Source organism: Aulonocara stuartgranti (genome assembly GCF_965226115.1).
Source record: "Aulonocara stuartgranti genome assembly, chromosome: 3".
Lineage (NCBI taxonomy): Eukaryota > Metazoa > Chordata > Actinopteri > Cichliformes > Cichlidae > Aulonocara > Aulonocara stuartgranti.
This window is the reverse complement of record NC_138941.1, coordinates 37,583,170-37,608,964: the sequence shown is the minus strand read 5'-3', so window position 1 is coordinate 37,608,964 and position 25,795 is coordinate 37,583,170. Positions and strand designations below refer to the sequence as shown.

Genomic DNA, 25,795 nt, shown 5'->3' with positions numbered 1-25,795 from the left:
TCACACATGAATGTGTTGTTGTCTGAACTTCCTGTTACAGAGTCTCATTGCGCTGGGAGAACTTGCCATGAGGATTCACAAGCCATTTACTCAGATAATCGTTTGTATAACAGTGATATTACCACGAATAAAAGCACTTTTTAAAAAAATGTTTCGGACATTTTAGCCTTTATGTTCAACAAAACAATAGAAAGCAGAGACCGTGACATGGTGGAAATCCCCCCACAGCTCTGTTTTTGATCAAAACTAAGATCCAAAATACGGATCGCAGTATGCAGAATGTTTCTGATTTAACCATGTCTTTGGTGTCTTTCTAGGTTACCTCCTTCCAGTTGCTGTGCTAAAACTGTTTCCCCTCCAGGTTGGTCAAACTTATCACTACGGTTTTGAGAGATTCTTGGGTACGGCACATTCTGCTGGTCCTGTGTTAATCCTGATGACATTTTAAGCTAAAAGCCAAACTTGATTCTCAGGTGGGAAAAGTTCCCTTTTTTTAAACTTAAATCTGACAGCAGCCTCAGCTCCTCTTCATCACTGAATTCTTCCTCATCAGTCATTTCTTGGTCAGATTATATTCTGTCAGTTTCCTGGCCTCTCTCCTCCTCACCAGTGTAGTGATCAAATACATAGAGTCTCACTTAAGGTGTATTGACCTGCTATGATGGTGCCACACAGTGACCTGTGAGCTATTCCTGTAGAAGAGAGGCTCTCCTGGGCACTAAGGTTCGCGTAGTGTTTCCCAAGTAACCCAAGGTGTCTGTATGTGTGTATGTGTGTGTGTTTATGCACATGTATAGGTGCTTGCTTGCAAGTGTACATGTGACAAATGTGCATGTACCTGTACTCAGTTATTTACGCTAATTGCCTCTCCCATTAATTTTTAATGACCGGCTTTTTTTGACCGGGAAAACCAAGAGTGTAGAAATGTTGAATAAAACACACAAAGTTGGATGCAGATGGATCTAATTTATATTTTGTGTTGAAATCCTCTTTGTGGACAAAGTCATGGAATCTTAGGTCAGTCTAATCAAATTAGGTACGTAAAACTTTTAAATCAGTCAAATTTGACACAACATGACAGTTAAAGGAATTAAAAACTAACATAGGTGGAGAGATTTAATTAAAAAGTGATGACGGCAAACAAAGACTGAAATATTTTTATTTTTCTCTTATGAAGGGAACCAGTTACAACGTGGTAGTTTATTGTTCCCATGATATAGTTCGTTGAAAGTTCACACTTCCTATCTTTGCATCTAGCACAGTGACATTAATATCTTTGATATCTGTTGATATTTTCTGCACTCAATTCATGGCACAGGGGGAGACTAATGTAAAGACAGAGCTCTACACATGCAAACAAGTCAAACCAATAAGAGGTTACTGAGCTTGTGCCCCCGACTGTTAAAATTCAGCCCATCCTAGCAGTATGTAAATGTGGGTCGCTGATCTCAAGTCTGCACCATAAAATATTTTGTGTATGTATTTTAATCTTCACCACACAGAGTCCACGGACAACAGGTACAGAAAAGCAAAAAGCCGAACAGGACGTAGGTCATGTTGGTGGTCCAGAAGGCAAACAGGTAGAGCGTCTTGTTGCAGTACACATCCCTGCTTACTGTCTTATTGTAGTTGGGCTCATAGACGGAGTAGATCCACACATTTCCTGAAAGACAAGAGCAAAAATAAAATGTTTAATATAGCAGTGAAGAGTTTCATGAGCAGTGTGCATTCATCTGATTCGTACTGAACCCACTTTTTTACTCAAGTATAAGTAAAAAAGTCCAGGCTCTGAAAGTAGGAAAGTAAGTAGTAGCTCTTTGAATCACAATTCTACTAATCATTTATATGCACAGGTAACAGGGCCTCCTGTTATATTAATATATTAATAGAATAATATTAGTAGATGAGAGTATAGTTGTTATTCAAATCTAAACTATAAGCAGTAAAAGAGGGGTGGGGGAGCACTAAGATCTGTTGTCGTGGCTCAAGGTGACACAAATATTCACAACTGACAATAATTTCTGATCAGCTTCAGTAGATTTTCTTAGCGTGCAGCCTGTGATCAGCTGACCTGCTGCTCTTTGTAGATTTACACAACTGAATTTAACAAGATGTCAGCAGATGTTTTATATTATTGTGAAGCACTTTGTGGTTTTCTATCCTGTGAAGAGTGCTCTATAAATCAATAAAGTTAAAGTAAAGATGCTTCACCCTACTGTACGTTGTCTTTATACTAGACAACATAAGGTTGGTAAAAAGGTTGATTTCAACCAATAAATCTAAGTGTCGTCATCTTAAATGTAAATTAATCTCTGCTACACTAACACAGCCACTGTGCACTGGTCCAACACAGTGATCTACTGTGAATGAACCACATTAACGGAAGCTAACCTGTTTATCCTGCACAAAACTGCTCAGTATCTTCATGCAACCTTTGAGTAACACAAAGCTAGTATAGCTTAGTTTACGCTGCAGGACGTTTCACAATATAAAGATACGTCATTTATCAAAACACATTATAATAAAAGTAAAAGGTTGTCAGAAAAATAAATACTCAAGTAAAGTATTAGTTCCCACCTCTGGAAATTATGTCCCAATAAAATTATGGTACACCTAATATATTTGTCTTTTTCAAAAGTGATGGAAAATGTTTTCTGCAGTTGCTTTATTTGAATAGTTATATATGTAGAAAATTAGGTCACTGAGATGTCCTAGAGTGAAACCAAACTTTAAAGCTACAGGTTATAACCAAAAACAAACAGGAGAACTGAAACATGGGTCGCTGTGAGTTCATCACCGATATCAGGAACTTTGATACATGAAAACAATGGTTTTTATACGTTTTTGAACAATCACACATTTCTTTGATAGTGAATTTAAAATGAAACTATCAAGATGTGACTGAAGTGCAGACTTTCAGTCTCAGACAACAAGCTCTTACTTCCTAATTAATCAAAATCCAATGTCAGTTTACTGTAACAACACACATACATAGTGTGGTCTGATGGAGATAACTAAGGAAACCAATAGAAGTAACATATGAGTAACAATAGCAGGAAGTAACTGTGTGAACACGTCTGAAGGTTTTACCTACGTGCTGACTCTGACATTTGCTTTCTGGAAAGCAAAAAAAGAAAAGCTGCTTTCTGCTCGTAGAAATTGGGTTTGCTTAGTTTGTCCACAGATTGGTCAGCCATCTGAATCTTTCAGCTTACCAGCAATGAACCAGCAGAAGAAGAAGAGTGAGACGAGGCAGGTCCAGGCGCCGCTGTGGCTGCCGAAGCCTGCGGAACACGGAAGGATGGAGAGCAGAGCCAGCAGCATGAAGACCACTCCCATCACCAGCAGGTAGATGGGAATGTAGGGCTGCCTGGGGCAGTCAAACTGGTACAACGCTCCTTTATGACAAATGAAACATTACTGAACTCTGCACTTCATAAATTCATAAAAAATGTGTACATCTTGGTAACAGTGAGTGCACCTGTGCTTACCAATGATGAACTGAGCAATGGGCATGACGCACAAAATCACCTGGAAACATCCTGACGCAAAAACAGAACACATGTTAAAGTCATCAGGAGCGTCTGCTCATGTGAGGTCAGTGTGGCACCAGTTCTTACCTACAACCACACATGGAGGTTTAGGTCTGCGGATGTGCCGAATCGTGTCAGTGTCAGGCATCGTCACCAATGATAACTTTAAAAGGAAAAGACACAGAAGCTCCAGCTCTGTTCACAACAATCACGACACTGCACACAGAAAGCTGTCAGGCGGGTGATATTTGAAAACAAGTGTTACAATTTTTTCATGATATATGAAATACCAACAAAGACATTGTAGTATAATTTTAGGTAAATTTCATGTTATTTTTTTTAACAACTACACTAGTGTAAACATGAACAGTCGCAGTAAATCTGACCAGATAACCAAGCAAACTTTAAACTGAGCCATTTTCACTGGGAAGACGTTTTCAGATGAGTTAGTCGTAAATAATGGTAAAAATGTCGTAAAGGTGATGCTGTACCTTCTTGAGTCCCTCTTCCTCCAACCTTGTCTATGAAAATTAGAAGAACATCTGGGGATTAAGAAGAGTTCACGTCATTTAAATACTGGTCTTGACTTCCGAATTGAGTGACTTTTTTTTTCCTGATTTCTCTTCTCGTTTTTAATCCTGTGCTCATTTGTATTTTCTCAGCAAAGATATAATTGACTTCCTATTTCATTTTGACTTCTGCTTATGAATGAACATTTTTACTTGCCCCTGATGCAAAAAAATGCGCCGGTGTGTATGGCTGGCCGTCTTCCTCCTTCCTGCTTTAGACTCCTTTTTCTCGACTTTTGCATAGTACTACTCATTCTTTTAAGATTATGTTCATCCGGTGGCAACGCACTAATTACCTATGACCGGCAGATGCTTTTGGACCTTCGTTTTTCTCAATCTCATGACTCGGACTCACGATGGACCTTTGGAGGCGCCAGCTTGATGCGCTCGGTCTCATTCACCAGCGTATCCTGCCTGCCGCAAGAAACGCTACAGGAAGCGGGGTAAACGGAGCGGCATTCGTGTCCGCCTTATGGCTTATTTTCGAGCTCAAGCTTTGGCTGATCCATATGCTACCATGGACCTTCTACCTACCTCTTCCTGCTCCCGGCACCGGCTTTCTACTCGATCACTCAGCTGTCGGTGGATTTGCTTCGCCGGGCAGCTAGACTACCCCGCCCTCCCAGAGGCATGCCTACCTATTCGGACCATTGACTGTAGAAAACATGGACGACGCGACAGCTCCCCAAAAATGAAGCCAAAACGTCTCTATCGCCCCCTGGTGTCTTGCTGCAGTATAGGTCATAAACCCCGCCTCCTCCATGTTAGCGGATGGGACTGGGGTCAGACTAAAACAAATTAATTCTCCTTAGATAATTTTTTTTCCCAAAGATTCTTTCTTTTGTTTTCAATAGTTCTCATCACGCTGATTGATGTCCAAGGGGTCTCCTCTCCCATAAGTTTGATTCTAATTCCTACCGCGGTGATGTTAAATTGGGGTGAAACGTCATCATAAGAGCTTTGACTGACAACTGCAGTCACGGAGAAACTTGCGTATCTCTGTTCGGGAATAGCAGATAGAGCGTAGGCTCTGAGAGCACGCCCAGCGTTTACAGTACGAAAACACGACCGAGTGTTTTAACCTGACAGCCTGAGGTGTTCTTCAGTAAACTGGACTACCCGACAGAAGGACCCGAGGCCCCGCTGCACTTTTTCGGTAAGTTAAACGTGTTTTTTTTTTTTTTTTTTTTTTTTTGTTTGTTTTTTTCTTTTATTAGTAATATAAACATACAAACAAAATGCACCATATATTACAGATTCAGAGAATAAACATTTCTTACATATTAGCAACTTTCATATATAGTGAAAATAAAATATAAAGATGGGGTCACATAAATTAACAGATTATTAACTCACTAAATCAAAATCTTCTACAAAGGAAACAAAAAAAGCAGCCTTTTTCTTTTTAACTAAAGTCAAAGATTTAACCAACAGGTTTAGGTCGTTTTTCCAGTGAGCCAGTGTTGGTTTAATCTTAAAAAAGCGACATTTATGTATAAAATACTTACACAAGATTAATAACACATTAACACCATAATTAGCTTTCTTTTCTTTCAAAAACACTCCAAACATTATCATATTTAAGGTAAATGGGGTAATTTGAATCCCACTGGAATAAAGCCAGGTATGAAAATCCAACCAAAATATTTGTATAAAATTGCAGTTAAACGTGTTTGTAAGCTAATCCGTAACTACCGTCCTTAGCTAGCTCCTGAGACCTAGCTAGCTAAGATGAGCACTCGGCTGTCAGGGTTCGTTTAGCTGTGCAGGTGAATGAATTTACTAAAGAAATCAAGAGAAACGCTCCGGGCTGCTCAGTCACTATTTACTGTTACTGTACTTTTATTACAAGTATTATACTGTAAAAGCAACAGGCTGCACCCTGCTTCAGCTCCTGTGCAGAGCTGAATGTTAAATATGTGCAAACAACAGCATGTTTTCAGTCTCTTGCCACATCTGTAAAGACAGTAACTTTTTTTTTTAAAAGCTTGTACTTCAGTAACTCCTTACTTATGATTAAGTAAGTGAATCCTAATGTCCTAAAGTGCTCTCAGTTCAATACAACCCTGTAACAGCAAGTTGAGACAACAACACATTCCTATAGGCCCACGTTATATCGAGATATGTGTTGACAAGTTCTCGTGCAAACATTCTTTTCTCGCCCTTCAAACAAGACACACAGGCAGGTAGGGCTGCAACAAACTATTTAAACTAACACTCTTTTTATTGCTGTCATATAATACATCTGTTTTATTTGTAAAGTATGAAACAAACAAAGTTTAAATCTTTCCTTTTTTTGATATTACATGTTGGCTTTGGCACATATTATTTCTCGTTCACTGACTTGTGAACACTGTTTGTGATCTGTCTTGTTTCTCTGTTCAAATAAAATAAAACTAACTAAGTACACTTTTAAAACTTTTTTTTAAATTCATTTTTATTTGAATTCAATTCAATTTTATTTATATAGCGCCTAATCACAACAACAGTTGCCTCAAGGCGCTTTCTATTGTAAGGTAGACCCTACAATAGTACAGAACCCAACAATCATATGACCCCCTGTGAGCAAGCACTTTGGCGACAGTGGGAAGGAAAAACTCCCTTTTAACAGGAAGAAACCTCCAGCAGAACCAGGCTCAGGGAGGGGCGGCCATCTGCTGCGACCGGTTGGGGTGAGAGAAGGAAGACGGGATAAAGGACAGAAAAATGTTATAATGTAATGTGGTGAAATTATTATCAACCAGGTGGTTCATGAGACAATTATTTTAAAGTAGTCTGGTTTTAACATTAACAATGAAGAATTATAATAAAAATGTAATGCATCTAGGCTACGTCCACATGTACCCAGGTATTTTTGAAAACGCAGCTTTTTAGATGCAGGTGTCAGGTAAACTTTAACGTGCTTGTGAGAAAACCCTAGAGAAGAAATTAGGTCTCTTCAATGGGGCATTTCTTTTGAAACTTTTGACAATCACGTTTTCAATATTGTCTTGGCCATTAAACATTAACTCCAGGACAGTGTTTGGATTTTTCCACTTTTGCCGGAGTTCATTGTACACTTTCACACTGACTTCTTCAGTGTTCTCTAAGGACATTTTAAGCTTTTGGGACAAAATTTTAGCCCAAATCCTGTGGGTAAACCTGTTCATGATGGCTTTATCTGCACCTGGAGGCAATTTCCCTGCCTCATTTGCGTTGCTTATAGCGTGCAGAACCAAATCTTTAGTGAAGCTTTCAACAACTTTTACGTACTCTTCTCGGTTTTTATATATAGTGAGTACTCTTTTTGGTAAGGCCAACAGGTGTTTTGTAAATGTTGGGACAGTAATATCGTCAAGCCGTTCGCTCAGATATAAAATCAAATACTTCTCCCTGCAGTTATGTGCTTTGCAAAGATTGGTGAAAATGTCCTTGTTGATATTGGTCAGCCTTTTTGGAGATAGATCCAAATCCCTCTCGTCAATCTGAGGCCAGATTTTTTCAAGCAGACGATCGCTGATAGAGTCGGAGTTGTGGCACCGTGTGAAGTCCTTGTATTTAGACGAGGCTTTGCCTGCGGCCTCTGAAACTACCAACTGAATAACTTTGTAAACACACATCTTTTCTTCAGACAGGTAATCAGATGCCAGAGTGACATCATAAGAACCAAAATCTGAATCAGACTTACGGACTGACCTATGTAGTGTTTTCTTCACAGGCTTTTCCAGGGGGGAAGCTTCTATGTTGTCCAAGTCTTTTGTATCAGCTGAGTAGTTTTTCTTCGGTTCTACTGTGGCTGCGGTGAGGGTTTGAGGAGGAAACCTCTGGGATGACACAGACGCTTCTTCCTCAGATGACTCACAGCTGAAACCTATTAAAATATCTGGATATATGCAAGGTGGTGCAGGTACACGATGCAGTGTTAGAATTTCTCTGTTTTCACTGTCATCTGTGGATGTTTCATCAAGACTGCTCTCCTCTGCAGTCAAATGCAGCTTGAGGTTTTTTGAGTCTGAAGAGTCCTCCAGTCCTGGAGTTTCTGTTTCTTCATTATCACCGTGGTCATCTACAGAAATTTCTTTCAGGATGCTGTCCTTTGCTCCTGTTTCTTCTGTTTTCTCAGGGGACTCTGTGTGCACTGAGTGAAGAGAAGGCTCATTATTCTGCGTGGACACTGCATCTCCCTTCTCCACGGTTGTGTCCATTGCATCCACTAACATGGAACAAAGTTTCAACATGTCTTTCAGCAAAGTGGAAGGCAGCTCAGTGTTGCAGTACTCTGGGTTGAACTGCAGAGATTGCCACTGTGGTACAATTGTACCAAAAAAGTGGTCACTTAAGGACTTCCATGTTTCCACTGAGGTGTTACTGTGTGGAGTTGTCATGTTTAAGTTTGTATTACTATTTCTCTGACTCTGAAATGTAGAAGAGGAAATAAATTGTTGGCTGGTTGGAGTTGGACTAGGCATGTGTGCTCTTTGTAAACCAAATGCTTGGGAGTCTGGACGGCCCCTTTATATAGGTTTAAGCCCCGCCCACGTTCGGCTGCAGCCACTGTGACGTCATCCACTTTCCTTTGAAGTTGAACCTTCAAAGGTTTGGGGGCGGGGTTTAAGCTAATCTCTGACACAGCTGCATGACATTTAAATGGCATAAACTATTAATTTAAATTACCCATTGTAAATGTTGTTCTTAAAGCAGACTGGTTAATAATAATTTCACCACATGATATTTTCAAATTATTTTGTATTTGCTTAAATAAATGCATAATTCAAAGACTGTAATTTTTCATTGTATATCAAATTACAGTTGGACATTTTAGGTGTTCCCTAAATTTTAATGTAGGTGTAACCCAGTGTTAATTTGGTTATCTGATATTGTGTGATATTCAGTATATATGTATATATCTATATTGAGTGTTATAAAATGTTCTTCAATGATTTTGAGTTGTTTTTTTTTTTTAATTGCTATTGGAAAACCCTAAAAAAGTTCAACCAGTGGCTGCAAAGGGACTTGTCTTTGAAAGGTAGAGTGTTAATTACTAAAGCAGAAGGGATATCCCGATTAACATATGCTGCTCTCTCCTTACATCTGGATAAGAAAATTAGTAAAGATATTGACCGTATGCTCTTTAATTTTATATGGAAAAACCGTACGCATTATATTAGAAAAACTGTTGTGATGAATAAGTACGGATCAGGTGGGCTTAACGTCTTAGACTTTTCTACTTTAAATAACACTTTCAAAATTAATTGGGCTAAACATTTTCTTAAAAACCCTACCTCTATCTGGAACTTTATACCATATTATATTTTCTCTTGTTTTGGTGGCTTTAATTTTGTTTTAAATTGTAATTACAATGTTGAGAAACTCCCTGTAAAGCTTTCATCCTTCCATAAGCAGGTCCTCTTAGCGTGGACCCTCATTTATAAACACAACTTCTCACCTCACAAATACCTTATCTGGAACAACAGAGATATTTTATATAAAAATAAATCACTTTTCCTGGAAACTTGGATCCAAAATGGGATCCTATTGGTGGCTCAGCTGGTTAATAAAGAGGGACAACTACTTACTTACAACGACTTTATTGTACTATATAATTTTCCAATCAGTGTTCAGGAATTCTCAATGGTGCTTGGTGCCATACCCTCAGGGACTTTAATGTTATATAAAAACACTGACAGCTCGATCTCTACCTCAGTCACTCTCTCTGATCCAGCTGAGTCACCAATAGGAAAAATCTGCTTTTCACAGGAACTTGGTAATAGCAATAAAAGAATACGTAGTTTATTCCAAGAAGATATCGTCTCTCTCCCATATATAATATCTTATTGGAACCGATTTGTTCCAGATATCAAGTGGAAGACAGTCTGGATGGTCCCCCATAAATATTTGATTGTAAATAAGGTAAAAGAAGTCTCATTTAAAATTCTACATAAATGTTATCCAGCCAGTCACTACATGGTAAAATTTAAAAGGGACATAAATACTAATTGTACTTTCTGTGGGGATCATCCAGAAACTGTGACACATCTTTTTTGGTACTGTTCTTTTACACAGAGATTCTGGAAGGAATTTAGCAGGTTTGTTATTGTCCATATTTTAAGGGAGTTTTCTTTACGATGGGAAGGTCCAGAGAAGGTCCACTGCCAGTTCAGATAGAGGGGGAGGAGGTGGAGGTGGTCAACAAGTACAAGTACCTCGGGCTGTGGGTGGACAATAAACTGGACTGGTCATGCAACACAGAGCACCTGTATAAAAAAGCCCAAAGCCGACTGTACTTCCTCAGGAGGCTGAGGTCTTTTAACATCTGCAGGAAGCTCCTGAGGATGTTTTACCAGTCGGTGGTTGCTGGAGTACTTTTCTATGCTGTGGTGTGCTGGGGGAGCAGCACAGCAAAGAGGGACTCATCCAGGCTGGAGAAACTGATCAGGAGGGCTAGCTCTGTGGTCGGCATGAAACTGGACACTCTGGTGACAGTGGCAGAGAAAAGGACATTAAAGAAACTGATGGACATTATGGACAATGCCAGGCATCCTCTGCACACGGCCATAAACAATCAGAAGAGTCTGTTCAGTGACAGGTTGCTTCTCCCCAAGACAAGAACTAACAGACTTAAAAACTCCTTTGTCCCACACGCCATCAGACTGTTTAACTCCTCTCTGGAGGGGAGAGGGAGGGGAAACAGGAGGACAAAGGAGGGGGGAACAACTAAGCTGTAGTGCCTCTGCACCTCACTGTACAATACCTTTTGTGCAATACTTTTTGTAAATAGTCAACAGTGCAATAGACTCAATACTTGAAATGTGCAATTCACTTGTATTTTTATTTTTTATTCCTATTTATTCTATTTATCCCCTTTGTATATTTTATTTATATTTGTCTCTGTATTTATATATGTGTGTGTGTGTGTGTGTATATATATATATATAACAGTTCTGTAACTGTAACTTCGGTCGTTGCTGTGCTTTTTTTGGAAGTCGAATTTCCCAGAGGAACCCACCCGAGGGATTAATAAAGTTCTATCTTATCTTATCTTATCTTATCTTATTTGTCATTTGCCTGACAGTTAAAGACAACCTGAGCTCGTTTCACAGCTTCCTTTGTGTCTCTGTAGGTTTCATTTCTAAGTAGCCACGATGCCAGAGAGCGATAGACCTCAATACACTTGGATGTCTCTTTTATTAAGTAAGAAAGTGATTTTGGACTGTTTTGCACACATCTGCAGCTGCTGCATGGTGTCATTTGTAACTGCAACCATATCGGCCTTTTTCAGGCTGTATCTCTGTGAGCTTCTTCATCATGTTTATTGTTCAGGGGATAATTGGTAAGTAGGAGTTGTCCTTTACTCAGACTGAATTCATTTACATTCATTTATGTGTTGGAAGGAAAATTTGAAAAATCAAATAACATGAACTGTGTAACAACAACTTGACGGTCGTCTTCGTTTTCATACTTGTGCTCTGTAGGATGCATATACATTCATGACTGTCCAGCGGATCCCTTCATTCCTATCGCAATGGTTATTTCTGGATTCATTTCTTTCTTCTGGGCATTGAGCTGGTGTAAGAATGGATGCAGAATTTTCTGCTACTGTATCATCTCCATTCTCTTTTTTATCTGGTTCGTAGGTAAGTTTATATTTAGTTATATTTAGCTTGTTAACCGTGAAGGTTGCTGTTGTAATACACACAATATATAATACAATAAAAAATATAGAGCTGGAAGTGAACTTTATAGGTTCTCACTAATGAATGATATCAGAAAAAGAAAGATTTTATTTTTGTGAGGTTTAATAAATTGAAATGTATTTGTTTAAAAACTAAACAAGATCAGGTTTGTTGAAAATGATTAGCCACTCTAGAATTTGTTTTCTCAACAAATAATCAACTTGCTGTTTTCTTCTGCTTTCAAGTTCCTGAAATTCAGTTGTGCAGCTTTTAAACACAATAGAAATTAAAAAAAAAAAATAACCTGGCTGTGAGTTCAGTCATCATGTCTCAAAAGTTATTTATATTGAGGTTTACTAAATTATTGATGAATATTTTTAGCAGAGCTTAGGGTGACTGTAGCGCAGGTGGTAGAGCAGGTCACCTACTAACCGGAAGGTTGGTGGTGTGATCCTAGTCTGCATGCCAAATATCCTTGGGCAAGATACTAACCCCAGGTTGCTCTCCGATGGGTCCATCGGAATGTGAATGTGTGTATGAATGTTAGCTGGCTAGCACTAAAATCTTTGAAATGTGATTGGGTAACAGAGCAAGTTGTGTAAGGCGCTTTGAGTGCTCAGAGTAGAAAAGTGCTATATAAGAACCAGTCCATTTACCAAAGCTTTTCGTAGTTTAAGAATTACTGCGTTACAGTAATGTTGTGTGTATCCAAGCATGATAAAACCTTATTTCCTGAGCCCTCATTTATATTTTTCCAGGTACTGTACATGTCTACTGCAACTACATCCTGAACCATACTCCAGAAACCGATCTCAAATGCAACATGTATTTCCACCTGTTTGCATTTTGGTGCAGTAACGTGACCTACATCCTGATAGCCATTCATATTTCCTGTTATATTACTGCTTGCTGCAACAACCGGATGGAGGCTTACGAGATTTCTGATGAGGCTCGGCCACTGCTGTGGCGCTAATCATATCACGTACGTACGTACGTATGTATGTATGTTTCCCATCTCCCCTTAGACAAGTGGACCAATACTGATGAGAAAGATTAGAATGGGGTCACAATAAAATATATCACACAGTAATAAACATATACTACTACAAATAATAATAATAATGACACTGACTAAAATAAAATCATAAGCAAACAACAGGAAAAATATACTAATATTTTCATGTGTGCTTTATTTAGAACATCATATATTTAATGTTGGTTAATCTAGCAACATGTAGTTTTTGATCTTTTGTTAGAGAAATCTTATGATTAACAATTCATGTTTAATCTTTAGAGGTAGAGATTTGATAGGGTGTTCTTGTCTAATATTTTCATGTGTGTGCGCATGCACGGGTATGTTGGTATGGGTATATATATATATATATATATATATATATATATATATATAATTGTAGGTTGTGTATCCTTGAGGTGTTAATGGGGTTATTGAAAATGTGTATATGTGCGTATGTGTGTATATACGTATGTATGGATAGATAGAAACATATATGTGTATATATTTAAAAAAATTACACATAACATATAATGTAATTGCAAGGAGGTATTTCTGTAGTCTATTGATACTAGATAGTGGAAAAGGGGTGGGATTAAATAAGCTTATGCTTCTTCCTGCTCCTTTTTGAACATGGACGTTATTTGGAGTTGTGGTTGCTCGTTTTCCTTTTGTTTGCTTTGTTCATTTGTCTCTTTTAATTCTATTTTTTTTATACTTTTTCAACATGTTCAAAATAAAGATTCAATCAATCAATCAATCTTTTATTATCATTTATTAGCTCCATGTACTTTGAAACTTTATGACTACAAACAAAGATGTACATATTGTAAACCATATTTAATTTAATAAGAAGAGATCACTATTACATTTGTCTGGAAGAAGTGAACATGATTTATTGAGACACAGAATTCAGTTAAGCTAAGACACCGATCACTAGGGTTGCCAACTGTCCCTTAAAAAACGGAATCGTCCCGTATTTAGAAACAAAAGTACACGTCCCGTATTGAGCTAATAAGGGACGCACTTTGTCCCGTAATACAGTGAGAATCAAAAGTAGTCTATAAATGTTAATGGAATTAACGCTTTGTTTGAAAACATAATTCCCAGCCCCTCTCCTGCTTTGTGACCAATGAGCTGACAGCACACTTATGACAATTCGAGTATGACAAGTCAGATTACCGCTCATCTCATTGGTCGAGGAAAGGTCGCTTACAGAGAAAATGCCGGAAGACAACAGATGACCACAACAAGAAGCATGGCCAACAGGGGAACAAACGCCGTCACTGCGGTGCAAGTCTCGGACGACAGTACACCTAAAGCTGGGCAAACACTGTGCGATTTTTTCAGTCTCCTGCTCAAACTGCACGATTGACTCGCAGGGTTAGAAGTTGGTAGGTCACGATGCAGGGTCTCACACTATACCGCCCGATGCTCTGATGCGACCTGAGTGCTCACACTGTGCCTCCATAAAATGAAGGTTATAACAGAAAATCTGTCGCTCTCTCTCTCTGTCTTTCACTCACACAGACACACACACCACCATCAACCTTGTTAAATTGCTAATGAAAAACATGATCAGGCAGCTGTGATTGAGCAGCAGTGTAAATCCACCTATTTTCACGGTTGTTGTGGTCGTGATAATTTTGTGATGCCACATCGAAAAGGCTCGGATGAGCTTTCCAAAGTTCTACAAGTTGTGCCTCCATGGCTTGTGTCCAGATCACACGCTGCACAGCCGAGCTGCTCAGTCTTTTTCACCGACGTTTACCTGTTTGCGCGTGAGCAGTGTGAGCGGCTGCGGTGACACCCTCACGAGCGATTGATGATCGGGAGCTGGTCGTGAGGTGTTAATCGTGTCTCGTTACCCCACGTATACTACACGACGCACGATGAAGGCCAAAATCGGGCCGATCACCAAATCGGTCGCACGACTCATAAATCGGCTCAAAATGGGCCAAAAATCGCACAGTGTGAGCCCAGCATTAGAGCAGCAATGTTTGTTCCCCTCAGAGAAAGAAAAAAAGGCTGCAAAAGCACAGGGAGGAATGGGAAAAGGAAAACACCTGGCTGGAAAAGTGCACGATAACACCTATAAAGCGCACTGCACTGTGTGCCGGAGCACTTTTTCCATAGGCATGCTTCTAGTGGTGGGCACCAGAAGAACATGAGGGGCGTGAAAGCTCGGGGAACCCTTAACCATTTTTTTGTCCACCAGGCCACGGCAGAAGCAGATATGGTATGTAAACACTGGTTTGTTTTTTTAAACCCTCTGGTTAAGGTTAATATGGACATGTGCAGTGAATATCAGCGCTATGTGGCCAGAAGTGTGATAATATAATTTATTTTGTGTAATAAACAACTGCAAGGATAGATGATTACAACAAATAGATCACTAATACATAAAAGTACTGCATAGATTAATAATGATGATGAGTTAAGATGCGTAATCATGGGAACAAGCGGGTTTACAAACAGGAGCAGCTGATTAGCGTTAGAAAAGCTGAAATAATACCTCAACTGAAGCCAATTGTACTAAATGCACCATATGTGCACAGTTACAAGAATGATTTTGTTCTATTGTTTTCTATTAATTTATATAATTTTAAGTTAAGCAGGACAGAGTTCTTTTAAAGAAAGATTTACTTATATTCTCAAAAGTTAAGCATGACAGGCTTCTGTTTAAGAAAGAGACCTGTTTTACTGTGTTAATGTTGTCATTTTGAGCTAAAAATAAATGGCTAAATGATCATTTGTTTCCCATATGGTCATATCACAAAGAATATGCATCTGCTTAAATCAAATTCAAGTCAAATGCTTAAAAATAATTTCACATACAAAAAAAGAGCTACCACACCGGGAAGGGTGAAGACAACTGGGTTGCCCGGCCCTGGCCACGAGGTGTCCCTTATTTATTTTTCAGGGAGTTGGCAACCCTACCGATCACCCATCATAGCAGAATAAATGACCATGATCTTCCCTATTTAACAATCATATAAGCTTCCTGTTAATGACGTGTGAGTTTGTGTATTTACAAATATCCATGCTGTTTCTTTTTTATTTAATTGTAAGTAAACAAAATAAATACATACATACATACATACAAGGTTGCCTTTTTTATCCCAAAAAGTTGATTCTGTTCATCTAGACGTAGTGTTTTCTGAAAACACTTCGTACTGCTCATTTCAAAATCCATTTCACTTTCCTGTTCGCTCAGGGATTAACATTTGGATTAGCAGATGAATTAGCAACTTCATTTTAGAAATCCTGCTGCAATGCAAATTGGTCATACCGTGAGATGTAAGGAGCGCTCTGATTGGTTGGACAGACACAGGCTGGCTGCCTGGATTTTTCTAGCTCATAGCTTTGCCCTGCTAAGAAGCGTGTGTGCTTGTATAAAGGCCTCGGGATTTACACTCGGCTCAGATATGTGACGAATGAAGGGACCCTGCAGTGAAACGGAGAGCTGAACCTCTGACTGTGTGGCTGTTTACTCAGTCTGACCACCTGTTGAAGGTAACATGCTAACATGGCTAACGCTAGCATCATTGCACGTAGCCCTGTTAAGGTCATCTTAGCTAATGAAAATTTTACGTCACAGCTGTACAAGCTAGCTTTGTGTTTTATAAGCTACGGTGCTCTTCACAAATAAAGCTTGAAGTAGCTCAGACTATTAGACCAGCACTGAGGCCATAGCTCAATGGCTGCAACCTACAGCCTTTAAACTAGTGATTAAAATGCTGACAGTAAACTCGTCAGTCCAGATGTTACCACATTACCTTATGATACTTAGAGTTAAAACAACTGAGACAAGCTGAATAAAATAACAGCTGTCAGTTCTGTCATACCTTATATCAGTGGTTCCCGAACTTTTTTTGCTAGGCCCCCCTTTGTTATTATCAGAGGTGGCAAAAGTACAAACATTTCATACTCAAGTACTGTATTAGTATATACTTGCATTAAAAATACTCCTGCAAAAGTTGATGTTTAAGAATTTGTGGCTAAGAAATAATACGTGTCTACACAGCAAGTTAAAAGTCTAATTTGGAAAAGCCAACATGTAATAGAAAAAAGAAAGAAAGATGTAAACTTTATGTGTGTTTTATGCAGTTAACAAATAAAAAACAGATGCATTATATGACAGCAATAAAAAGCGTGTTAGTTTAAATAGTTTGTTGTTGCCCTACCTGCCTACGTGTGTTCTTTGAAGGGCGAGAAAAGAATGTTTGCACGAGAACTTGGAAACACCTTCTTACATGCCCCATGTTCAGGGTTGGACTGGGACAAAAAATCGGCCCGGGCATTTTGACTAGAGACCAGGTATTATAGAAAAACCATAAATCCTTTAAATGAAAACAAATGCTGTTGTCACAGTGATGTACACTGTCTTGTTGGTATATATGTATCAGTCTAATAAACTTAAACCTACACCATCCTCCCTATTCTGGTATTCTAAACAGTACTTAGCCGAAACCCAGATACTGCTTGGTGAAAACCTGAAATTAAGACAGAGAAGACTAGAGGTGAGACATGATCATTACTGATTACTGATGACAGATTTAGATATATTTTCATAAACCATTCATTTGCCACATCAATAAACAGCATGACAGGGCAAAATATTTTACCTTTAAAAAGTGAAAGGAGAAAGACAGGTGAGAAAGAATAAAACTTCATTTACTTTTTGATGACATTTTACACACAGTACTGGTACAGTATCTAGAAAATGTGGGAAAATACTGGAATCATATACAGTACTTAGCTACTTCTGAAGAAATTATGATGGGACCCTAAAAAAATTACTATGCACAATAATGGATTTCTATACATTTTACATCAGATGAAAACGTTTGTTGTAAGATTCAGATAATTATTTGTTAAAAGCGAGACATTTTAAATGAGAAAAAGAAAGAAAAGTATTTCTTTTGTGCCCCCCTTTCCGTTAATGCCCTACCTGCCCCCCTGGCAACACTTTGCTAGACCCGCACCTGCACAGTTACCAGCTGTCAGCTACTTAGAAAAGGATCCTGGTGTTATTTGTCTCTCAGAAACAGCTCATAACTTCCCTTCAACTCATTCATGTCACCTAAAAGCTAAACCTGTTTCACCATCACCTGTTCAGCTCTGATGATTCAGTAAGGACATCTCCTGGTTTCATCTTCATGTTTCCCTCTCACCAGATATACAAACCGACATCATGACCAGCAGCTTTACAGCTGTGGCTCCAGCAAACATCAGCTGATACTAGAAATTAATATTAAATAAATTCTAACAACAGCTGATCAAGCTTAAACGTGCTGCTGTTGTTTAGCGCGACATCCACTGGTTTACAAAGTGGGAGATAAACAAACAAGAGAGAAAAGCCGATCAGCTGATCATTGATCAGTTTCATGATTGAAGTAGAAACAGGGGAGGGAGGGGGAGAAAATGAGAGAAGAAGAGGCAGCTGTGCAGCAAAGACAGAATAAATCCAGCTTTGTGTCTTTTTCATTGTAGCTGAAGTCCGGGACAAACTGCGTTCCTTTTCACCTCAATACAAAACGCGTAATATTTTCTCTGAATACGAGACGATTCCGTTTTTTACAGGACGGCTGGAAACTCTAATAACTAACCTTATAAATAAAATAAGATAAAACAAGTTCAACATCAATAATATCATAGCACCCGCCCAGCAGTATATAAACTCCGTCATGCTAGCTAGTACGCAGTACGAGTTATTGTCACTGACTGTAAAAAGTCAGCATAACGAAAATAAAATCCACCTAAACTTGGTTTATATCTGACCCAGATAGACTGCAGGTCATAACTTCTTACCTTCTCACCGCCTCGGGTCTCTGCTCCTCCTGCCTTTCCATCATCCACCTGCCAGCGTGTTGCATCTACTGGCCTCCACCACTTGCTAATGTTACTGAATCTGTGGAAGCTCCGCAATAGCCACCACCAAACAACAGTTATTTTTACACATCTCCCAGCATCTGGCCAATCCACCACCTTTCAGTGTTTATCAGTGTCCAAGATAAAGACAATGTTGGATAACACCTCCCACCCACTCCATGACATGCTGTTCAGTCACAGGAGCACGTTCAGTGAGAGACTGAGATTACCGAAAAGCACCACTGAACGACACAGGAAATCATTCCTGCCTGTGGCCATCTCCCTGTACAACGCATCCACTTAACACACTGTTTGCTGCTACAACTACACATGTTTCTTTTCCAGCTATTTATTAATGAGTGACTTATATATATTTATGTATATATTGTACTATTCTTAGTTAGCGTATTGTCTGTCTTGTCTTAATGTTGGTTTATGTTGGTTTATAATGGAGCACTGTAACAAAAAAAATAATTCCCCCCAGGGATCAATAAAGTATTCTGATTCTGATTATACCGTCACGGGAAAAAAAACGGAAAAAAACAAACAAAACAAAACCCATCGGTCCATAAAAACGAAAAATCACCATCCTGGTGGGCCGATCAAGCTATGCTCACTCCTCTTCTGTAGCGCTGTCTAGAAGCTGAATACAACATCTGACTTAAATGATTGCAACAGCACAGACCTAAAAAGTGTGAGGGCGGTGGCCATGGGCAGTGATGATCCTAGTGATTGACTGGGATGTCTCTCTCCACGTTGTAATGTGTTTATTAAACCCACTTCAAAATGCTCACTGGGTGTGTTGCAAGGTATTGTTAAAATTTCCACAACAGTGTCTACATCTTTCTAACAATGAGTGCATCTGTGCTTACCAATGATGAACTGAGCAATGGGCATGGCACATAAAATAACCTGGGAAGATAGTAAGGCAAAAAGAACAAACATTAAAGTTATCCGAAAATTTCACAAACAGAAAACAAAAACATTTTCCCAAACACTTACATTTATTTAAATTTACTTGAGTAGGGTTGGGGTTGCCACTTTAGCTTGCAGTCATGTTCTATAGTCTTGCTAGTGACCTACTAATTTTATTCAGGTGTGTTGCAACAGGGACACATGGAAACGTTTCAGGACACCGACCCTCGGAGACTGCAGTTTGAGACCCTTGCTGCAAAGTGAAAGGGACCAACACATTTATGATCATATTTAAGTGCATAGTGACATGTTTATATTGTTATTTATTAGAGCTAATATTCCTGTGTCTTTATATTGAATTTGTCTGCAATTTTTGTAAGAATAATAAAATAAAAATACAATAAGTTTTTAAAAAAAGCTTTACAAAAAACACCAAATATTTTAGACAGCTGAAGACTTAGGGAAGCTTCTGCCCCCCTAAAATAGGCCTAACAACGCCACTGCCTACAACCACAGATGGAGATTTAGGAGGTCTGCAGGTGTGCAGACATGTGTCAGTGTCAGGTATCGTCTCCGATGATAACTTCAAAAGGAGAAGACACAGAAGCTTCGGTAAGCTCCAATATTACCGTAGCAGCTAGACTTTTGTGAACATGAAGAGTAGCAGTAAGTCTGACTAGATAACAAAGCAAACTTTAAACTGAGCTTTTTTCACTGAAAATAAAGTACACCCTTTAAATGTTAGTCATAAATAATGGTAAAAATGTAAAAGGTGGTGCTGTACCTCCTCGAGTCCGTCTTCCTTGAATGTTATCTATGAAAATTAGAAAAACATCTGGAGATTAAGAGAGTTCACGTAATTTCAATCCTGGTCTTAACTTTGGAATTCAGTGACTTTTTTTCTCTTCTTATTTTTAAGTTTATTTTAAAATGTTATTACCTGGTTTTTAATATTATATTAAACAGAAACAAGCAATTTTGCATTTCGCAGCTCTGTTTCCTGCTTATTACACAGAAACTACCATAGGTAATTGAGTGGTAATAACTTATGAATTACCACATTATTATGTTCTTCTTTCTTCCTTGTTACCATACTACTACCACTTTATTACGGAGCTGTATTTCAATATTATTTCCCCCATTACTTGGGCTCTTGTTATCCTATTACATAAATTTCAGGGTAATATTACTCAGTTGTAACCACTGTTGATATCTTCATATTATTTGGATATTACATGGTGATTACTTAGGTAATTGCATAGTAATAAAGTAGGAATTACCACATTATTGCCCTCTTGTTTCCCTCTTGTTACTTTACTATTACCCCTTTATTAGCGAGCTGTAATAGAAAGTCCTACCTGTTTCTGTGATGAACTTAATATAGACCAGGTTAGCTCGTCTTTTAAAACCCACCACCACCTATGGCTCAGATGTAAAAGTGAACTTCACTTTGATTAAATTAAAAGACTGACTTCAGGATGAAAAATTGAATCAGTGGCTGCTTCAGTTAAATATGGTATGATTGGTCATTATATAAGTTATTAATAACGCTGGGCTCAGTACTTACTCACCACAGTACAAATGGTTAAAACACCAAGGTTGAGAGCAACATCTGCATTTAAGCATAAAATTGCATGTAGGCAATCTCAGTCTGTCACTGAACCTGCTCCTGTGACTGGCCAGCACGTCATGGAGTGGGTGGGAGGTATTGTCCAGTATTGTCCTTGGGATATTGTCATGGACAACATTCGCCTCTCTCACACAACCTTAAGGGAGTCCAGCTCCATCCCCACAACATTACTGGGCTTGCAGATCAGGTTAGTGAGTCTGTTGCATCTTGAGGGTTGCTTCTGCAACCCTCAACCTGCTGCCCCAGCATGCAACAGCATAGAGGATGATACTGACTACAACATACTCACAAAAAATACTGAGCATGGTCCTGTTGTCCAAACCCACTGAGCCTTTCCTGTCTGACATGGGTTTCTTTGAAGCACGAAATCTCTGCTCTTCCAAAATTCTTCTCCTGTTTTTAGTTCCCACATTTGTTTCTGTTTAGTTGTGAAAATTTTATCAAATTTATCAAACTGTTGACAAAAATTACAGACGATGTAACAGGGTAATAAAAAGGGCAGCCTTCTATTTATTTATTTAGTTTGTTTACAATTAAACAAAAAAGAAACAGCATGGATATTGGCAAATAAACAAAATCACACATTTCATATACGTTTGTTAAACAGGAAAGATCATGATCATTTACTCTGCTGTGATGGGTCATCAGTGTCTTAACTGAATTCTGTGTCTCAATAAATCATGTCCACTTCTTCCAGATGAATGTAATAATGATCTTGATCTTATTGAACTACATATGATTTACATAATAAACATCTTTGTTTGTATTCATAAAGCTTCAAAGTACATGGAGTTTAATAAATTATGATAAAATATTAAACATGAATTGTTAATTGTAAGATTTCTCTAACAAAAGATCAACAACTACATGTTGCTGTATTAACCAACATTAAATGTATGAAGTTCTGTATATACATAAAGCACACATTAAAATATTAATATAATATTTAGTCTGTTGTTTGCTTATAATTATATTTCAGTCAGCGTCATTATTATTAGTAGTAGTATATGTCCATTACAGTGTGATATATTTGATATGACATTTTTTATTGGTCCACTTGGCTCAGAGGAGGTGGGGAACACACAAACATATATGCATTCATATGATTAGCGCCACAGCAGTGGCCGAGCCTCATCATCGTAAACCTCCATCTGGTTGGTGCAGCGAGCAAAAAAAAATGTAAAAACAAGAACACCTATGAGGATGTAGGTCAGGGTGATGCAACAAAATCCAAACAGGTAGAGCGTCTTGTTGCAGTAACGATTGCTGTCTGTAGTGTTCATGCCGTAGTCGAGTTCATAATTGGAGTAGATGAGAAAACTACCTAGAAAAATATGAGTAAGATCTCAGAAAATAAGGTCTGATCATGCTTGTCAACAGCAAATATTGCTGTAATACATTAATTCTTGTGTTAAAAAAACCCTATCATTTAGTAAACTTTAGTATGAATGACTTTTCAGATATAATGTTTGAACTCACAACCAGGTTATTATTTATTTGTATTTGTGTTTAAAAGCTGCATGACTGAAGTGAATTTAATTCTAGAGTGGCTAATTATTTATAATATTCTGGTTTCATTTTCAAACAAATACATTTAATTTTTTAAAGCCCTGCAAAAACGAAATCCTGCTCATTTTGTTGTCTTTCTTTAATGCTCACTTTCAGCTCTAGATTTTTATTCTTGGACTCCACTGAAGTTGATTTACATCATTAACACTTTTAAATAATGCTGATTCGTTTTATATTCTGCTTCTTGCAGCCTCTCAGTTCATCCTTTGTCTGCAACTAGAGGTTTTGATTCAAATTCAAATAACTTTATTAATCCCAAAAGGGCAATTTGTTCACAGCTTACAAACACTCCCTACTCACATGGTCAAACTCATGCAACCTATACTCTTTAAAGACCAATCACAAGCACTGTTACATTCAAGGCAGATATCACATAACAGACAATGAGGTCCAGGAAAAAAATAAATGAATACAATAATAAAAACAAATAAGTAGAATACAAGGTCAGATGTATGTCTTTGGCTCCTCTTCCTTTAAGCCAACTTCCTTCTGATTGGCTACCTCTCATAAACTGACAGTTTGAACAGTAGGTGGCATGTTTGTGCTCACAGCCAGAGCTGTACAGAGCCAACAGTAGAAAAAGTCATAAACTGAGCATTAAGAGCAGTCTGGAGGCTGAAATTACAGGCTTGCATTTTCAGCAAGCACGGGGCAATAATTGTATCATTTTTCAAAAATTACTTTACTTTAAGTTTTGTTTTTGGTCTAATTTTTATCATGAGAAGCTTGTCTTGGTCTTTGAGAAATATTCAAATGTCAGGTATGTACTGCTGTGCCAGGCTGTCTATTCAAAAAACAACCTTCACTGTTAAGAAGCTGAACATAACATTAAGCTTACTGCCACAATCTGACGCTACAAACTGTGGAGTTAAAGGTGTGGATCCAAAAGCAGAAGCATGGAACAAAACTCGATTTAAACAGAAAGCGAGCTGTTTAATAAGGCTGGTGAAACAGTTCAAAACAAAAGGCCAGAGCAAACCAAGGTGAAACTAAACAATAACCTAAACTGGGTAAACAAAAACTAGGCATGAAAACCTGGACTAGAGAGCCACGAATACCTGGAACATGATACGTGGTTAACAGACCACCCAACAAAAAATGAAAGAAAACTCACACACTAAATGCACACAGCGGTGGTGAGGGCAGTGGACACACATGGGAACACAGCTGGGACAGACATATTGACGCAGAGGGAAGCAAAATTGAACACACTGAGCACATCGCAAGACGCATGACCGAGAGGGAGGAACGCACAAGAGTACAGGATTGACTGGAGACACAAAGGAAGGCGACACAAAGAGGGAAAATGGAAATAGTCAAGGGAGAAAGAAAGAGCGCGAGTGAGGGACAGGGAAGAACAGGGAGAACATAAATGAATACAAATGAACACAAAGAGGGGAGACAAGGAGTGACACACAAGGAGGGAATATGTAAGCCAAGGGGAGACAAAATGCAAAGGCATGACTGAGACCCAGGAAATGAGGAGGCGAGCGACATGGAAGGAGACAGAGTTGAACACAGATGACACAACAGACACATACTGGCAACACAGAGGAGAGACAAGAGGAACCTAACAGACAAGAAACTAGACAGAAAATACAGAAACTCAAAACAGAATAAACTCACAACTAACTAAAGAACCTTAAACCATAAACATGATACATAATAATTACTAAACCTCAAGAAATTCAAAATGCTGAGTCAAATAATCCAGAAACATGATACTTACCGAAGATAAACCAGGCCAAGCAGAAGATGAGGAACAGACAGTTGCAGAAAATACTGCACCTGCTCTTGCAATGGCTCAGTCCCCAGAAGACAGGTATGAATCCACAAATAACCATAAAGACAGGAATGGAGGGCGCCCTTGGACAGTCATAAATGTACACGCATCCTACAAAGCACAAGCATGTAAATGAAGATGACTGTTGTTGCATAGTTCTTGTTATTTGATTTTTCAAATTTAATTTCCAACACATAAACTGAATCTAAATGAATTCAGTCTGAATATTGAGCCACTCACACTTACCAACTATCGCCTGAACAATAAACATGATGAAGAAAATGACAGAGACACACCCTGAAGGAAGACACGATATAGTTTCAGTTACAAATGACATCATGCAGCAGCTGCAGATGTGTGCAAAACTGTTCAAAATCACTTTCTTACTTATGATTCGAGGTATGCAAGTGTGTTGAGGTCTATCGCTCTCTGGCATCATGACTAGAGACAAAGAAAGCTGTGAGACAAGCTCAAGATGTCTTTAACTGTCTGAATAAGAGAAATGATACATGCCCACACAGCAAGGTAAAAATCTAATGTGGAAAAAGAAAGATCTAAACTTTTTGTGTATTTCATGTTGTTAACAAATAATAAAACAGATGTATTATATGACAGCAATAAAAAGTGTGTTAGTTTAAATCGTTTATTGTAGCCGTATCTGCCTGCATGTCTTCTTTTAAGGGCGAGAAAAGAACGTCGTGGCGAGTCTTGGCAAAGTGTTCACAACATGTCTCGAAGTGTTGTGGGCATACATGAATGTGCTGTTGTTGTCTGAACTTCCTGTTACAGGGTCTCATTGCACTGAGAGCATTTGCGATGAGGATTCATGGGCCATTTACTCAGATAATCAGTCGGGAACTGATTGAAGCAGGATTTGATGTCAACAGTCCAGGGTACGGCTCATTTTGTACGTCCTGTGGTCCTTCCTGATGACATTTTCAGCTAAAAGCCTAACATGATTCTCATTTGGGGAGAAGTTCCCATTCTTTGACTTAAATCTGACGGCTGCCTCAGCTCCTTTTCATCATTGAATTCCTCCTCATCATTCATTTCTTGGTCTGGATTATATTCTGTCAGTTTCCTTGCTCCTCTCCTCCTCACCACTGCAGTGATCAAATATGTAGAGCCTCACTTAGGGTGCATCAACTGTAAGTGCTAAAATTATACTGTTACTCAAACCATCCAGTCATTCTCTAAAATTGAACATTAACTTTCTTAAAAGTGCTTTAAAAGTCCAAATACCCACAGCTACAAACAT

The 25,795-nt window shown here is 38.5% G+C and overlaps 1 protein-coding gene and 2 long non-coding RNA genes across 12 annotated transcripts; 1 reads left to right on the top strand and 2 right to left on the bottom strand.

Annotated features, from left to right (window-relative positions):
* Positions 1 to 1,142: 1,142 nt before the first annotated feature.
* LOC309703300 (transmembrane protein 272-like) lies at positions 1,143 to 4,807 on the bottom strand. 10 transcript variants are annotated; one of them, XM_082528079.1, is made up of 6 exons: positions 4,741 to 4,807; positions 4,025 to 4,075; positions 3,621 to 3,763; positions 3,492 to 3,542; positions 3,216 to 3,398; positions 1,143 to 1,663 (listed from the first exon to the last, which is right to left on the bottom strand). In XM_082528079.1, exons 3-6 carry the CDS (start codon positions 3,679 to 3,681, stop codon positions 1,485 to 1,487), a joined length of 474 nt encoding a protein of 157 aa, XP_082384205.1. In that variant the 5' UTR covers positions 3,682 to 3,763; positions 4,025 to 4,075; positions 4,741 to 4,807; the 3' UTR covers positions 1,143 to 1,484. The 10 variants fall into 10 exon arrangements, with proteins under 10 accessions (XP_082384205.1, XP_082384210.1, XP_082384209.1 ...); XM_082528084.1 differs by having other exon boundaries at positions 3,621 to 3,696; positions 4,741 to 4,806; XM_082528083.1 differs by having other exon boundaries at positions 4,260 to 4,775.
* LOC309703301 lies at positions 4,790 to 13,519 on the top strand. Its single transcript, XR_014275845.1, has 5 exons — positions 4,790 to 5,258; positions 11,202 to 11,272; positions 11,361 to 11,411; positions 11,554 to 11,715; positions 12,513 to 13,519. It is a non-coding gene; the product is annotated as an uncharacterized lncRNA (long non-coding RNA).
* An 8,718-nt stretch (positions 13,520 to 22,237) lies between these two features.
* Positions 22,238 to 24,823, bottom strand: LOC309703780. Its single transcript, XR_014276032.1, has 3 exons — positions 24,784 to 24,823; positions 24,484 to 24,648; positions 22,238 to 22,509 (listed from the first exon to the last, which is right to left on the bottom strand). It is a non-coding gene; the product is annotated as an uncharacterized lncRNA (long non-coding RNA).
* Positions 24,824 to 25,795: the final 972 nt, after the last annotated feature.